The 18,035-nt window shown below is 31.3% G+C and overlaps 2 protein-coding genes across 6 annotated transcripts in view; one reads left to right on the top strand and one right to left on the bottom strand.

The window, feature by feature from the left end:
• The window catches only part of LOC122271583 (uncharacterized), a 17,552-nt gene extending 12,959 nt beyond the window's left edge, over positions 1-4,593 (top strand). For 2 of the 5 annotated variants that reach the window (XR_006226479.2, XM_071185684.1), the window contains 2 exons: positions 259-333; positions 4,210-4,587. Coding sequence is in view for 4 of the 5 variants with exons in the window: in XM_071185684.1 (XP_071041785.1) it covers positions 259-275 (17 nt within the window). In the remaining variant the exon portion in view is untranslated. Of the gene's footprint in view, positions 1-258; positions 349-4,209 lie in introns of all 5 variants that reach the window. The other 3 variants (XM_071185687.1, XM_071185685.1, XM_071185686.1) reach the window with 3 other exon arrangements.
• A 588-nt stretch (positions 4,594-5,181) lies between these two features.
• On the bottom strand, positions 5,182-16,648 carry LOC107445778 (vascular non-inflammatory molecule 3). Its single transcript, XM_016060262.3, has 3 exons — positions 16,534-16,648; positions 9,182-9,372; positions 5,182-6,699 (listed from the first exon to the last, which is right to left on the bottom strand). Exons 2-3 carry the CDS (start codon positions 9,365-9,367, stop codon positions 5,332-5,334), a joined length of 1,554 nt encoding a protein of 517 aa, XP_015915748.2. The 5' UTR covers positions 9,368-9,372; positions 16,534-16,648; the 3' UTR covers positions 5,182-5,331.
• Between the last annotated feature and the right edge of the window lie 1,387 nt (positions 16,649-18,035).

Raw genomic sequence — 18,035 nt, 5'->3', positions numbered from 1 at the left:
ATTTTTTCAATGTATTATTATAGCGATTTTTCACTTACGGTCTCTTTTCTTTATGGTGCTTCTGTGTACGTCACCGCTTCAGGAAAGCATTTCCGACCCCAAATTGCTATATGATTTCGAGTCGTCAGGATGCCCCCTACCCCTCTTAGAAGTACTGAAACGCTTAACTGAGACACCCTGTATATATTAACTTTACTTTTACTCATTTTGGGTGGCGTTCTTTGTTTCCAAATGTTTTAATTCTCATTGATTTTTCAGGTTTCTCTTTTTTGTAACCGGCTGATTGGGAATTTAAGCACAACTTAGTGTTTATTTACTGCGCTTTAAGCAGAAGTAGGTAACAGTTTGGTAATTTTTTATTTAAATTTTTATTAAATTTATTTCATTTTATTATGCACGTTATATATTCTCGATCGCATAGGAAAAAAGTCCAACATAATCTGGAGATTTCCTTTTTTTTCCTTATAATATTCGTAATTAATTGGTAATATAATTAATCAGTAGTATCATAAGTAATATTGTTGAACAAATTATTTATTCCAATTGTAAATTAATCCTTTAGTTTAAAAATTAATCCTTTAGTTTAAAAACTAATTGTTATTTAATGTAGAGCAATTATAGTTTGGAAGGTGAATTAATAATTTTTTGTCAGTTGTATATTAAAACTTGGTTTTATCCGACGTGGACCGACCGGGCATGCATATATATATAAATATAAAAGTTTCACTTTTTAGATAGCAATTTTTATACTAGCTTTTTCTCTCAAAATGCGTGATTTTTCAATGCAAAATTGAAACGCGTAAAAATTTATTTACCATAAAACTAGAGTAATTTTTTTAACAATCAATTATTGCTTGCATCAGAATTTTTTTACTTCTTTTTTAAACTAAAAATAGAAGTCTTAAAAAAAATTTCAAATTCGTTGGGAAATGGCGATAAACTGTCTTTAAATAAAAAATAGAAAAAAATACTTAATAAAAAAAAATTATTTAAAAAAAAATAAATAAAAACTGAACATCCGTTTTCCGGTAAGCATCTTTCTTAATCAAACATCAATAAGAGCTCTAAATTTTCGCACACTTTTTCGCCAAGAGCAGTCATATCTCGCAAAAAGTGGTAGGTAAATAAGGCTGAGAACGAGATGGATTTTAAACAGTTACGTTTTAAGAGCCTTTTTATCTGGTTGTAAATTAAATGGATGGACATTTAATTGTCTACTTTGATGTCACAGTTAACAAATTCAATTAAAATAGTGATTATTATTTTAATTTTTGTCCTTTCTTGGGGATGGGGGAGAGGGATAAGCAACTTCAGTTTCAAATTTGCAGCGTTTATTAACATTAACTGCTAAACAATCTAATATGAAATTCTGACATTAATTTATCAAAAACGCTCTGGAAAAATAATCGCGAGATTAAAAAAGTTTCATATATTTTTATTAACAACAATTAAAATTTATTAAAATACGTTTCTCAAGTGGGCTTAATAAGATACAATGTTATTTCTCTTAGCCCTAGAACAAAAAATGTCGCTCCACATTGGTTAAGACTTGATACCCATTTTAGGTCAGACAAAAATTAAAACATTTTAAAAAGTAGTTTTTAAAATTTTATTTGTTTTGCGTCTGTAAGTTTCTTTGGGTTCCTACTTAAACTTCGATAAATCAGGAGGTGATAATATCGCCATTAATTTTATTCGCATTTTTTAAAAAACAATAGTAAATTGGATTAGCATCAGGCACTAATTAGAAATTTGAGCACAATAGCTTGTTGGAGGCGGAGAGAAATTTCGAAGGACATTAAGTTCCTTTAGACGTTGAAATAGCTAATTAAAACCTCTTTAGAACTGTTCAAAAGCCCATTGACACTTGTATTGCCATTCAACACAGAACTCCATTTAATATTTAAACGCAGCAGCTAGACAAAAAGTGGTAAAAATATTTAGTAACGATAAATTTCAAAAACGATAATCGAGACTAATTCTACTTGTGGTTGTCAGGAAAAAATTCATATAAGGTTCTCAGACACACAGTTGAAATTAGAGTATGTAAGTTATTCGAAAGTTGTCTAACAAAATATTTTAATTGGGGATAAAAGTCTTCCTTTAGCTATATTACCAATGAAATTTTCATTACCACTAGGCATAGTGTTGAAAAAAGAGATTTTAGTTGGAAAGTGGTCAAAATTCAACGGATATAAATACTTCATTAAATATGAATAGTATAATAAATGAAAAAGTAGTTTTTACCATTAGCATCTAAGTTAATAGTGGTAATTATAATATATTTTAGAATATTTGTAAAAAATAAAGTAAGTCAAAACATAAAATTAAGACACAGGAATGATCGCCGTATGAAAACTTTAAAATAAAAAACAATAACGATTTAGTGAAAAACCAAGTTAAGTTAAATCAGTATACTAACAAAAAACTTTTGACAAAAAATATTCTCTTTCTGTGGTATCCTTAGGATAGAATCACTTAGAATCTAAAATTTTTGTCTTATGTTTGAAAAAAAAAATTCTCGTACATACTTTTTTAATTTTTTTCTGTCTTTCAAATTTTATATACTATCATTTAATTATCATGTTTTATATACAACACATTTGTTTCGATTAAGAAAATTTTTCACTTAAGGGCCCCGATCATATTTTTAATTCTAATTTCAAGGTCTAATTTCAAATTCTAAATTCAAATTCTAAATTCTAATTCTAAATTCAAATTCTAAATTCAAATTCTAAATTCAAATTCTAAATTCAAATTCTAAATTCAAATTCTAAATTCAAATTCTAAATTCAAATTCTAAATTCAAATTCTAAATTCAAATTCTAAATTCAAATTCTAAATTCAAATTCTAAATTCAAATTCTAAATTCAAATTCTAAATTCAAATTCTAAATTCAAATTCTAAATTCAAATTCTAAATTCAAATTCTAAATTCAAATTCTAAATTCAAATTCTAAATTCAAATTCTAAATTCAAATTCTAAATTCAAATTCTAAATTCAAATTCTAAATTCAAATTCTAAATTCAAATTCTAAATTCAAATTCTAAATTCAAATTCTAAATTCAAATTCTAAATTCAAATTCTAAATTCAAATTCTAAATTCAAATTCTAAATTCAAATTCTAAATTCAAATTCTAAATTCAAATTCTAAATTCAAATTCTAAATTCAAATTCTAAATTCAAATTCTAAATTCAAATTCTAAATTCAAATTCTAAATTCAAATTCTAAATTCAAATTCTAAATTCAAATTCTAAATTCAAATTCTAAATTCAAATTCTAAATTCAAATTCTAAATTCAAATTCTAAATTCAAATTCTAAATTCAAATTCTAAATTCAAATTCTAAATTCAAATTCTAAATTCAAATTCTAAATTCAAATTCTAAATTCAAATTCTAAATTCAAATTCTAAATTCAAATTCTAAATTCAAATTCTAAATTCAAATTCTAAATTCAAATTCTAAATTCAAATTCTAAATTCTTCAAATTTTAACTATTTAAAAAATTTTTAAATATATCTTATTTTTTAATTATCTAATATTGTTTTTAGAAGTTTATCTTTAAACATAAGGATATTATTCGCTACTTTTCTCATTTCGTCATTATTACAAAAGAAAACGGTTTTTGAATTATCACTACTGCACAATTCTAAAAAATTAAAATTATTTGATTTTTTTTTTCAAAAGAAAAGTTACAATTTCTAGTTTTATGGTATATTCTTCAAAATATAAAAGAATTCCATTCTATTCATTTCTAAGTAGAATAAGTTCCTTAAGAAACGCTACGATGTCTGCATAACTGAAAATAATTTCAAATACAAACTCTTTTTGTTTTAACCGATCGAATCTGTTGTTTGATTAAGTTGTGAGTGCTATCTGATCAAATTTTTCCCTTGTGATTTTTATTAATTATTATTATTTTCCGTCTCTCATTCCTTTTAAAATATTAAAATCGAAACTTATGCAGACGATCAAAGTCAAAAAAAAAATAATAACATAGTCCAAAAATGGGGTTACCAGAGAAGGAGTGAAAGATGGAGCTATTGTTAATTGACGAAATCTGATTGCCCTTAAGAGCGCTAAATGATGTCTGATTTAGAAAGGTGCCCCCCCCCCCCGTAGTTACCCGGTCTGAGGAGTTGAAACAGATGCTTATAATGTTTCTGCAAAAAGATTGATTTTTTAATTATACTTATTTTTAATTTTAGGTGTTTGAAACAATAGCTGTGGAGGCAGGTGGAATATAACAATTGTTATTATAGTTAGAAGCAGGTGGAATATAACAATTGTTACTGCTGAAGTATAGTTGGAGGAAAATAATCAATTCTTTCAAACCGTGAAGCTTTATTCTAGAGGGTCATGTTTTCTCGCAAAATAATGCGTTATTATGAGTTAAGATCAGAACCCAAATAGAGCATTTCAGATTATAAATATATTGAGATAATTGTCTTAAATATAAGTCTAAAATTTATGCTATAAAAAAATATAACTTTATCTACTCGGTATATTAGACAATAAAGAGTTTTATTAAACAATGAAGAGTTTTTAATAGTTATGTTTCAGTTAATTCAACACAATAAATTAATTCATGAAGTTTGTTCGGGTGATTTTAGAAAATTGGCAGCTCTGTTTGTTCCAAAAAACAAAATGGCTCTTGCTCTTAAAATTAAAATTTAGTTATTTTTGGACGTGAAGGCGTTTTTTTTTGTTATGCTGTCTTTTCGAAAATGTCTATCAATCACAAAAACTTTCGTGACCTTTCGTAAATTTTCACGAAAATTGTCGTAAAGATCAAGTGAGAGTTTTTAAAAGTTTTTTAAGAAACTTTACTACAAATTTTTTCAATTTGTAGTTCAACTGAAATTTCCTAAATTCGGAAATTCGAAGGAGTTGATACGCATTTAGCGACTAATATGGTTTAAAATCTAACAATTATATGTTACAAAAACAAAAATAGATTTTATTATTAATACATTTTAAAAGATACGAATGTCTTTCGTATACCAGGAAAAATATTTTCTTAACCTAGGAGAATTCCGTAGTAGTTGGAGAGCAAGCACTAAGAAACTAATTTAATTAAAAATATAACATTTACGTGATTTAAGAAACAAAAATAGATTTTATTATTATTAATGTAATTTAACGGACTTGAATGTCTTTCTCATCCAAAATAAAAACAATGGAGTTACCTATCTTTATTAGAAAAAAAAAAGAACAGATTCCAAAAATGAAACATTGGCAGTTAAATTGGTAGTTTTTTTTTTTATTTCTGCGAGCCGGAAACGCCAATTCGTATTAGTATAGTGGAGGATATTGTTACTGATTCCATGCTACTCATAATGCTTATATGGTATGTATGGGGGATCTTTTTCATAATTTCTACCAAATAATCCTACTTTTAACAATGGTTCATTAGAATCTGCTTTAAATGTCAGTGTTGTTTCATAATCATCGGTCGAATAGTTCCATAGCTGTTTGGGAGCCAGGCGGAACCTGTTCAAAGACACTGTCGCAAATATTTTCTGAGATTCGAATCGTGCTTTCATTTCTACATTTCTGAAAACAGTCGTAGACGAGGACGGTTGTATAACACAAGCTTTATCTTCATAAGGATCGCATCTTATAAGCAGACAAGTTTGTTCTTGAAAATAGAAGTAGTTCCTAACATCATTTGCACCAGAAAAAGATGTTAAATAGAAATTTTCATTCATACTTTCAGCTGAATATTTAAGATGGCAGCAAAAGCCTTGATGGCATGATTCTATTTCGCCAAAAGGAGATTCCAGTTTGATTCTGGAGTGCCTTTCGATGTGGGACTTGTAACATCTATAATCTGTATAAACATTTTTAAATGGCCCTGCCTTTGGGTAATAACAATATTCTGGAAAGTTGATTCCTTCTTCATTTTGTCTTTCAAATACACCATCTTCAGTGACAGTAGCAATCGAACTTAACCGTGGAATGTCTTTTTTGTCATTGATTCTTATATTTGCCATCAAAAGTTTTGAATGGCCATCCGGATCGTAAGTGTATACTAACGCACCGGTGTCTTTCGAATAAATTCCACTTCCAAGTGATCCAGTACCTGGTTTGTGAACATTAGCTGCAATAAAATTCACCCCATTTGCAAGAGCCCATGCTTGTTGGAATTCAACAGCGTTGAAAGGTAAAATATCATCGTACCAAAACGTCGGAAACAAAAGCGTGTCAATTCCATGATCTCTTGCTAATAAAACTGATTCTTCAAACACAGCATCGAAACAAATTTGTAGTCCAAAAGTTCCGAAATCGGTTTTGAAAGTTATAAACTCCATCTCTTCGGCGGCGTTCACGTGTTCGAAATAAGTATGCGTTTTGTGATATCGGGCAACTAAACTCCCTTCTCTATCGAATGCCACGTTTGTATTGTAGATTCTCACTCCATCTTTTGGGCAATTTGTGCACTCGTCAATACGATTTGCATCACAGGTATCCGAACATGTCTGAATGTTGCCGAAATTGGCCACAATGTAAATATTGTATTCCCTAGCATAGCAGCTAAGAGATGATAGAATAAATGTATGGTACTCTTTATCGAGACAAGGATTATACTTTCGTTTCCTTGGATCAGGTATGTTCTCCGCAAATTCCTTAAGCCTGTCTTTATTGGTTACATGCTGATAAAGGCCATATTCGTTGAATACTATAATATCCGCTCCCTGTAAAAAAAATATTCAATAAATAATTCAAGATTCATCATGAATTCTTAGCAGATTTATAAAATTCGATTTTGTTTCAATCGAAACTATTTATATTAATCCATCATAATTTTAAAACAGAAACTATATAATAAAATTTTCAGGTGATTGCACAGTGATGGAACAAATTTTAAAAAAGTGTTAGAATGTGACGAAACAATCACTTTTCGCCATAAAATGTTGGATCAAAGTTTCAAAAATTTCTTTTTTTAAATTTTAACTTTCCACTTGTCATTAAATATTTCAGACTATATGAAAGAGGATATATTGTTTTAAACAGAATCCATGTCTTTTTTTGTCCTGCGGGACAACAGTGCATAAATAACAGAAACAAAAAAACAATGCATCATTTTCTCTATCGCATCTTTAAAATTACTTCTGTGTCCCGCAGTGGACTAATCGCTACGGTCACTGGCTGCGGTCAGTGTGCGGGTGGGTGACCACTTGGATCAGTCTGCGTAGGGACCGAGGATGTGCGGTATTGGTCTCGGTAAATTGTTCTACTGTATAGTGTTCGACTTCACGTGCAAGTCGTCGGGCTACCAAAGCGGGGGTGCCATCCCCTTTGCAGAGGATCAAAACTGTGATGGCATGTCTTCGGATCATCCTCAGGGATGTCTCCCAGACCGTCGCCATAAGCCCATTATGCGGCTCAATACTACAACAACAAGAAATGTTTTTTCTTTTTTTAATTTAATTTAATTTGAATTTCCAATCATTAAAATGGAATATCAAGTTAAGAAAAAAAAAAAGCATTTTCGTTCCCTCTTCCTTATTGCTTTTTGATCAAGGTAATAGGACTACAAAAGCTGATCGTGACATTTGTGGTTGTTTGTTGCTTCCATTTCCTACTTGCCAAACCAGCAAGCCTGCTTGAGAAACCAAGCGAGTTTAAGGCAGAGGGTGCGTTTCTTGTTTCTCAGTGGCGCCATCCATGGTCAAGAATACGACTTTAGTCACAAATACACGTCCCAGCTCGTTTTACAGGGTGGACCAATTCACGATCGTAATTTTGATATGAACCAGAGAACGATCAGTCTCCAATTCAGTACATTTGTATTGTGTATAAAGCAGGGGTCTTATAGCAGAAAGAAGCACTCGTGATTGGCATATCAAGTTTACAAATAGATATTTTGACCCAAAAAACGTACTTTTTCTGACTTTCCAGTTGAACTTGCTGAAGAGCGATTAAACCAACTTTTGCACAGAATTTTGGGTCAAACGTCAGCTGATAGTGAAAATGGAATGCTTCCATACTTTAAACTTTTGACATTTTTAGAAGAAAATAGCGAGAACTTAACTCCTGACCCAATGCAATGGAATTGTATTTGTGCTAAGGAAATACATAATGAATGGAACGCAAATACAATTGTTATTTCGCAATATTCAATCATTCTTCAAAGTTTCTTCGATGTAGAATCAACCTGGCGAATCATATGAGTGTAAAATCGTATAATATATGCTGAATTATGTTAACGCGAAAGAAATGCTTGATCCTGTCCCATTGCTTTATCCAGGAGTTCCCTTGTCTTCTCGGTTGGTTACATAATTAAGAAGTTACGGAGTAGAACATTGAAAGTCGTAAACTCAGAATTGGATCGGCTGCTTAACGCCATTTATTAAATAGTTATATGTAGAACAGTAATATTAAATACTCGTGCATATGTTTGGAAGAAAGCGTTTAATTTTATCAATGAAGAATAGATTTCTAAATTAATAGATTGCTATTGTTAATAGCCCGTAAATTGCTCCTAAATTTCCTATTACTGTAAGATTACGTAATTCAATGACTATTATTAGTAAATTTTTCAACCAAATTGAAAAAGAAATTTTATATTACATTGATATACATACATAATTTGATTATTTTTCCCGACCTTTCCAATCAAGATTGTATGTTATTTGTCTTCTTCTCGTCACCAGTATTAAATAATTCGTAAGACACGCAGGAAACCTGTCATACAGGCTCCATAAATGTCAGTAAATTAAATTCAGATTTTTTTCTACAATGTTTTAATATTTTAAATAAATTTTAAAAAAATGCTGATTTTTTTTTCTAGGCACTGAATTTTCGTTCTTCACCTCTGAAGATGCCGGAACTGTTGCTCATTTAACGTTACCCAGTGGGCACTTGTGAACCTAAGTCACAGAGGAGTGCAACTATACCCACGTCACACTGCCACAAATACCCGTTTATAGGGTGGGCCACATTCACACATCACACAATAGTGAACAACACTCAGAGAGAATCATCCATGTCCTGAGCGGGATTCAAACCCACAACCGTTGGTTTCACAGTCAGGCATGCTGACCGCTCGGCCGGAAAATGCTGTTTTAAAAACATGTTATTAATGGAAAATTTATTATCCGCTTTTTTCAAACGAAAAAAAAATTAAATATTTTTAATGTAGATTTAGAAATACAAGCATAAAAATATTGTTACTTTTTTAGCGGCTAAAGGTATTGCTTTTTCAAATATCTTCAAATTGGAGGAGATTATATCAATCGGAGATTCTTGGGAGGTGTTATCAGTTCTTGGTCGATGTTCAAGCACTGCAGCCGTGAAATAATCTCTTCCCAATGCAATACCAGGAAGAAGCAAGCACAGAAACACTAAGCAGTTATTCATTTTTGCTAAAATGCAATAGGTAAAAAAATTTTAACAAAAATGTTTTAAAATACTTCTACTAGATTAAATAAAAAATTTATTAAAGTTCAATAACTATTCAGATTTCAATTACTATTAAATTTCAACAACTATTAAATTTCAAACTAAAATACTATTTTTTAAGTATCAGAATCTTGAAGAAGACAATTTGACCTATTGCGGTGCACAACTTTAGCAATATGACATAATCAAGACATCAAATTTGCATATAGTTTGTCTAAAATAAGAACTCCCGCAAACATTCGTCTGGATCTGTGGCGGTGACTATGGTAACGAGGTATGACTATTTCAAATAGGGGTGTGGGGTAACTGTTTTGGAGTGGTTTCGGTTAGTGTCGGTGAGAGAAAGGGAATATCTTTCTTCGGTATATTGTGCTAGTCCTAGAGGGAAGCTTCCCTCCCTAAAATGCGCCATTCTTGTTTCCATATCACCAGACGGCCCCAAACTTTGTGGCGGGAGGAGTTCTTAGCTTAGACAAACTATAGCTGCCATTTTGTAAGGTCAGCAACATTATGGGTTTTGGCGTATTAAATCTTGAAGTTTAAAAAAAATTAAACTACCACGATGGATCAATAATTCAAAAAATTATGTAGATAAGATCTATTTGTTGGCAAATTACGCCTATGGATGCCTTAATAGTTTTGTTTTTAGAAAATTCTCTCAAATTTGATTGTTGAAGTACTACCTCTCTGTAAAATCTTTTTCAATGGCCGGCCAATCGTTTTAGGAGCCGGGATAGCCTGGCTGGTAGGACGTTGGACTCGTGTTTGTGAGAGCGGGAGTTCGGATCCAGCCGGCCGAAGAATCCCCGAGTCTGACTGGTGCACGTTAAATCAGTCGGGGTCACAGATTCCTCCACGTTTTATAACAAATCGATACCTCTTTGGATACTGATCCAGGAGCTTCGTTGTCTTCTGGATTGGGATAAAAATTACAAGGATTCGGAGTTGAATATTAGTATTCGTAAGCCTAGAGTTGGGTCGACTGTTCAACGACAATTATAAAATATAAAATGGCCGCACAAGATGATAGGAATGGATTTATATTACAAATTTATCCATTATTACATCCAGCTATAAGGAATAAGCAAAAGGAACACGATATCCTCTCCTCTTTTACATGAAACTTTTTTTTATATATATACAATTTATCATTCACACACTATTATGGGTTCACACACTATTATGGGCAAAGGACATGTTTGGCTCAAGCACCCAGCTCCACTTGATAAGTGAACTATTCAGATTAAAGGTAAGTGAATTAAACTTAAGCGTCCAGATAAATGTGAAATTAATTCTAATGTAGTTTAGCACTACATTAATTTATGTCCTTGGAACTGTTTTACCATGAAGAAAGTTCTGAAAACGCTTAACGTCTACCAGCCGAACCTGACCTTTTAATTGTCTTGATTGAATTTTTATTTAATCGTTAAGCCTCATGTACCAAGTTCTTACAAATTGTCCGATACTTGGTGACTAAGTCAAAAATATTTTTTCCCTTTGTATTTTTTTTAAACGACTTAAAACTCCTCATGCACCACAAAGTATAGCATGAGGCTTACAGTTGTAAGTAGAAAACAAAAAGAAGAAAAATTTACAAATTTNAGTGCGACGTAAATTAACAACAGCAACATCGCAGAGAAAATGTAGGACTGGGTTGGTGAGTCAGCCGAGGGTATGCTGTATCAGTCCTCGTTAAACTGTTCTACTATATAGTGTTCGACTTCGCGTGTGTCGGACTACAGAAGCGGGGGTGCCATCCCCTTTGCAGAGGATCAAAATTGTGATGGCATATCCTTGGATCATCCTCAGGGATGTTTCCTGGACCGTCGCCATAAGCCCATTATGCGGCGTCTAGTGTGACGTTAATGGACTACAACAACAACAATTTTTTTTTCAATTTAATTTAATTTAAATTTCCTATCATCAAAATGGAATGTCAAGTTGAGAAAAAAAAAAGCATTTTCGTCCCCTCTTCCTTATTGCTTTTTGATCAAGGTAATAGGATTACAAAAACTGCTCGTGGCATTTGTGTTGTGTTTTTTCTATTGCCTAATTGCCATGCCAACAAGCCTGCTTGAAAAACCAAGCAAGTGTAAGGCAGAGGGCGCGTTTTTTGTTTTTCAGTGGCGCCATCCATGGCCAAGAATACGACTTCAGCCACACACACATCCCAGCTCATTTTACAAGGTGGACCCGTTCACGATCGTAATTTTGATATGAACCAGAGAACGATCAATCTCCAATTTACCAATTCAGTACATTTATGTTATGTATAAAGAAGGGGTGTTATAGCTGAATCAAAGTTAAATATAGACAATTTAACCTCAAAAACGTACTTCTTTCTGGCTGTCCAGTTGAACTTGAAAAGCGATTAAACCCAACTTTTGCACAGAATTTTGGGTTAAACGTCAACTGATAGAGAAAATAATGGAATGCTTCCATACTTTGACCTTTTGACTTTTAGAAGAAAATGGCGAGAGCTTCACTGCTAACTCAATGCAATGGAATTGTATTTGTGCTATGGAAATACATAATGAATGGAACACAGATACATATTTGTTGTTTCGCAATATTCAATCATTCTTTAAAGTTTATTCTAGGTAGAATCAACCTGCTGAATCATATGAGTGTAAAATCATATTATATATGCTGAATAATGTTAAAGCAAAAGTAAATGCTTGATCCTGTCCCATTGCTTTATCCAGGAGTTCTCTTGTCTTCTGGGTTGGTTACATAATTAAGAAGTTACGTAGTTGAACATTGAAAGTCGTAAACTCAGAATTGGATCGGCTGCTCAACGCCATTTATAAAATTGTTATATGTAGAATGGTAATATTAAATACTCGTGCATATGTTCGGAAGAAAACGTTTAATTTTATTAACGAAGAATAGATTTCTAAACCTTCATTGTTAATAGCCCTTAAATTGCTCCCAAATTTCATATTACTGTAGGATTTCATAATTCAGTGACCAATATTAGTAAATTTCTCAATCAAATTGAAAGATTTCTTATTTTATATTAAATTGATATACATACATTATTTGATTATTTTTCCCGACTTTTCCAATCAAGATTGTATGTTATTTGTCTTCTTCTCGTCACCAGTATTAAATAATTTGTAAGACACGCAGGAAACTTGTCATACATGCTCCATAAATGTCAGTAAATTAAATCTAGATTTTTTTTTCTACAATGTTTCAATATTTTAAATAAATTTTTAAAAAATGCTGATTTTTTTTTCTAGGCACTGAACTTTCGTTCTTCACCTCTGAAGATGCCGGAAGTGTTGTTCATTTAACGTTACCCAGTGGGTACTTGTGAACCTAAGTCACGGAGGCGAGCAACATTACCCACACCACACTGCCACAAATACCCGTTTATAGGGTGGCCCACATTCACTCATCACACAATAGAGAACAACAGACAGAGAGAATCATCCATGCCCTGAGCGGGATTCAAACCCACAACCATTGGTTTCACAGTCAGGCACGCAGACCGCTCGGCCGGCAAATGCTGTTTTAAAAACATGTTATTAATGGAAAATTTACTATCCGCTTTTTTCAAACGAAAAAAAAATAACATTTTTAATGTAGATTTAGAAATACAAGCCTAAAAATATTGTTACTTTTTTAGCGGCTAAAGGTATTGCTTTTTCAAATATCTTCAAATTGGAGGAGATTATATCAGTAGGAGATTCTTGGGAGGTGTTATCAGTTCGTGGTCGATGTTCAAGCACGGCAGCCGTGAAATAATCTCTTCCCAATGCAACACCAGGAAGAAGCAAGCACAGAAACACTAAACAGTTATTCATTCTTGCTAAAATACAATAAGTAAAAAAAAAATTTAAAAATGTTTTAAAATACTTCTACTATATTAAATAAAAAATTTATTAAATTTCAATAACTATTCAGATTTCAATTACTATTAAATTTCAATAACTATTAAATTTCAAACTGAAATATTATTTTTTAAGCATCAGAACCTTAAAGAAGACAAAGACAATTTGACCTATTGCGTCACACAGCTTTAGCAATATGACATAATCAAGACATCAAATTTACATATAGTTTGTCTAAAATAAGAACTTCATCAGACATTCGTCTGGATCTGTGGCGGTGACTATGGTAACGAGGTATGACTATTTCAAATAGGGGTGTGGGGTAACTGTTTTGGAGTGGTTTCGGCTCGTGTCGGCGAGAGAAAGGGAATATCTTTCTTCGGTATATTGTGCAAGTCCTAGAGTCTAGCTTCCCTCCCTAAAATGCGCCATTCTTGTTTCCTTAACACTAGACGGCCCCAGATTTTGTGGCGGGAGGAGTTCTTAGCTTAGACAAACTACAGCTGCCATTTTGTAAGACCAGCAACATTATGGGTTTTGGGGCATTAAATCTTGAAGTTTAAAGTTTTAAAAAAAATTTTAAATTACCACGACGGATCAATAATTCAAAAAATTATGTAGATAAGATCTATTTGTTGTTGGCTAATTATGCTTATAGATGCCTTAATAGTTTTGTTTTTAGAAAATTCTCTCAAACTCGATTGTTCTTGTACTACCTCTTTGTAAAACCTCTTTCAATGGCCAGCCAATCCATTTAGAGGCCTGGATAGCCTGGCTGGTAGGACGTTGGACTCATGTTTGTGAGAACGGGAGTTCGGATCCAGCCGGTAGAAGAATCCCCGAGTATTAATTGGTGACTGGTGCACGATAAATCTGTTGGGTCACAAAGTCCTCCAAGTTCTCATTATTAAAAAAAAATCGATACCTCTGGGGTAACTGATCCAGGAGCTCCCTTGTTTTCCGGATTGGGATCAAAATGAGAAGGATACGGAGTTGAACATTGGTAGTCGTAAGCCTAGAGTTGAGTCGGATGTTCAACGAAGATTACAAAATGGCCGAACAAGTTGGCAGGTATGAATTTATATAATAAATTAATCCATTATTACACCTATCCTTAAAAGCAACTAAAGCAAAAGGAATCTCCTTTTTTGTATGTAACTTTTTTTTATATATACATAATTTATCATTCACACACTAATATGGGCAAAGGACATGTTTGGCTCAAGCACCCAGCTCCATTTGATAAGTGAACTATTCAGATTAAAGGTTAGTGAATTAAAGTAATTAAACTTTAAGCGTCTACATACACAGATTAATGTGAGATTAATTCTAATCTAGTTTAGCAGTACCATAATTTATGTCTTGGGAACTGTTTCACCACGAAAATAATTCTGAAAACGCTTAAAGCGTCCACCAGCAGAACACGATCTTTTAATTGTCTTAATTGAATTTTTATTCAATCGTTAAGCCTCATGTACCGAGTTCTCACAAATTGTTCGATACTTGGTGACTAAGTCAAAAATACTTTTTCCCTTTGTATTGAATCCATTTTTTAACCAACTTCCTATTTTGGTAGCATTCACCTTTTATGAGAGTGGTATACTAATTAATTTACTCTATCATCTGTTTTTCAAAAGTAAGATGTACCTGTACATAATGACAAATCATCAACAAAAATAAATTCAGCCCCTTGACCTTCTGGATTCATTCCTATGAAACATTTTAAATTAAAAGTGGTTGCTTATTACAGAAAATATCCACTTTGCTTTCGTAAAAATATGCTACCACATTTTTACAAAAGCAGTTTTCTAGTCATTGTAAAATTTTTCATTTAAGCTCTCGCTTCTGAGAATAGGTTTACGAAACGTACTAAAAATCATCTTTCATTTTGCTGAATCCAATTACGAAATGGTTAAATTAAGAATTTTATTTCATAGATATAGAAAATAAATATTATTTTTATTAAACAATTTGATTTCCAATTTTTTCCTCAATAGCTATCCGCCTTACCAACTTAGCCACCTAAGAAACAGTACAAATTTAAAAAAAAAAAAGTTTTTTGATGAAAAATTACATGGTATAGATAAAATATTGTCTGGATTTTTATTGAAATTATTATTATTATTTTTTAAACTTGAGTGTGAAACCAGTAAAACATAAAATCATGAAAATTAATATCAACCGAAGATCACTAAAATCATTAGTTAATTTATAAGTTAAGAGCTTTTAAAAAGGTGATATAAGACCGTTTCCTTTCTACTCGAATGGAGTTGAACAGTTGTAAATTGACTAAAGATGTTCGTATTTTTTCCTACACTTCAATGTTTTTCATAGTAATATTTCTATTATTCACTTATTAGCATTTGATCCTAAAAGTTCTATGGCGAATATCAATAAAATGATTTGTAGAGTTAATTCATATAAATTAAAAACTTCAAGAAAAGCTATCAAAACCACTGACGTTCGACTCAAAAACAGAACTATGATATCGGTAGTCGATATATTCGACTCCAAGTTTGACTATATCTCTCATATGTAAGCATTCTATCAGAATTCTGATAATTATGAACTAGAAACACATTAAATTCATTTTCATCAATTCATTTCTTAAATTAATTTTAATTAATACATTAGATTCAATTGCATATATTTTTAATTTACTTTTCAACATAGCTAAATAAACCTAAGAATCAAAATTTATTTACGATTCATAGATTATAATATACGAATCAAAATTTAATTTCGAATTTTCAAAATTCTTCTGTGTTCTTCTTCAATAATTCAAATGTGAAAAGTTTGTGTTAAGTTATAATTTAAATGATTGCCGTAGTATATTCTTTTGAATATTTTTGCACACTAAATTATAAATATTTAACTAAATAATTTTTACAATATCAAAAACTTAATTTCTATTTACCTAACTTAGGTCTTAACTTTTAACTATCAGTAATCGAGCAAAATTTTCCTTTTATAATTATGTCTCTTGCAAAAATATCTTCAACTCCATTTCTACAGCACTGCAAAATATGGGGTCGAACGTTTAAAACGTACGAATTTTCTGTGTTCTTTGTCAATAGTTCTATAAAGCACCGACTCAAACACGTTTTAATGTGATAAGTTTGTGTCAAGTTATAATTTAAATGATTGATAATTTAATTGAAATTCAAAACGACCAAAAAATTACTATGCTAATATAATTATACATTAATCACTTGCTCACTGGTAAATTATGATGCCATAGAATTTTACATGTTTTACTGAGTGACAAATAAATAAATAACTTACCTTCTTCGAAAACTCCCTGTCTCCAAATTTTTAAGCAAAACGACTAATAAGTCTATCAATCTATTTTTGTTTTCTCTTTAGATATCACTCTTATCTATAGCATTTCTATTGTTACAATTTATCTCAAGATAATAAGATAGACAATTTTGTCTAGCTTATTTCTGAACTCGGAGCGATTTTTAAGAATAAACTTCATACTAGGTATTAATTTGAAGCAGAAGATCAAAGCTTATTTTTTACGGATTTATAAATTATTTCTGAATTGTTACAATTCAGAAATAATTTATAAATCCGTAAAAAATAAATATGACATAAACAAGTATTATGAATACATGCAAATTAAAGCTTTGCTGTACCGACTAATATTTATCTCTTCAAATTAGAACTCTTTGAAAAAAAAAATTTGAGAATCAGTGCTTAAACCAAGTTGATAATTTTTAACGTTAGTGCTACTTTAATTTTAAAGAAAAAATGCGCAATTACATAATTTCAGATATATATACAATTACTTCTATAATCTGCTCCCGGCACGCACCGACCACAGTGCTGACTTAAAATATCCTTAATCATGAGCTAGAATCATCTTACCGTCGGGATAACCGTGTAGGATCTGAATAGTTTCCCGCTCCGTGTAATGCTAATGTGAGTTAGTTCCATCAAAAGTCCTTCACAAAGGCTAGTTTGTCAAAATACTTGATCAAGGAGTTCCCTTGTCTTCTGTGTTTGGTTTAAATCGACAAGGCTAGGGAGTAAAGCATTGATAGTCGTAAACTCAGAATTGGGTCTGCTGTTCAACGACGGTTATAAAATAAAATGAAATTATTTATATCAAATTATTCATAGTTTGGCGAACAAGAAGGTCAAGTTTTTCGAAAGAGTACACGAGAGTTTTGGTGGTCCATGGGTTTAAATTCCTCAGATAGGAACTGATCATAATAATATTAAAATTAATGAAATCTCCCTCCTTTACGCTCCGTTAAAAATGAGATTTTCACTATCGCTCAGCAAGCTGCCAATTTTATAAAGATACTCGAATGAGCTGAGTTCACAAAAAATTTAAAATACTTTTTTATCGTATATAGATTTTATCGCATGTATACAGATTAAGTAAGAATTAATAATGAAGATGGATTGGGAACATTAGTTTTTCAATTTCTTTTTTTTATCAAGGACTAAGAATTTTTTTCATGAATCACGTTATTAAATTGCGAACAACAATAGAAGTAGAATTAGTATTTTTTGTAAATGAATAAATACTTATGAATATATATATACACGTGTAAAACAATGGAAAAGACAAGTTTTTATTTATTTATTTTTTTGTAATAAACTAAAAACACAAATAAAACTAAACCTATCCAAAGTATCATGTGATAGAAGACCGATACATGAAAAAAGGAAAATGAGAACGACCTGTACCATAAATTTTATATTATAGCCGTAGTTTAGCAGCAGACCAATTTTGAGTTTATGACTACCAATGTTCAACTCCGTAGCTTTGT

The sequence above is a fragment of the Parasteatoda tepidariorum genome, chromosome 9 (genome assembly GCF_043381705.1).
Source record: "Parasteatoda tepidariorum isolate YZ-2023 chromosome 9, CAS_Ptep_4.0, whole genome shotgun sequence".
Classification (NCBI taxonomy): Eukaryota; Metazoa; Arthropoda; class Arachnida; order Araneae; family Theridiidae; genus Parasteatoda; species Parasteatoda tepidariorum.
Note: the sequence above shows the minus strand (reverse complement) of the source record. Positions and strands in the feature narration are given on the sequence as shown.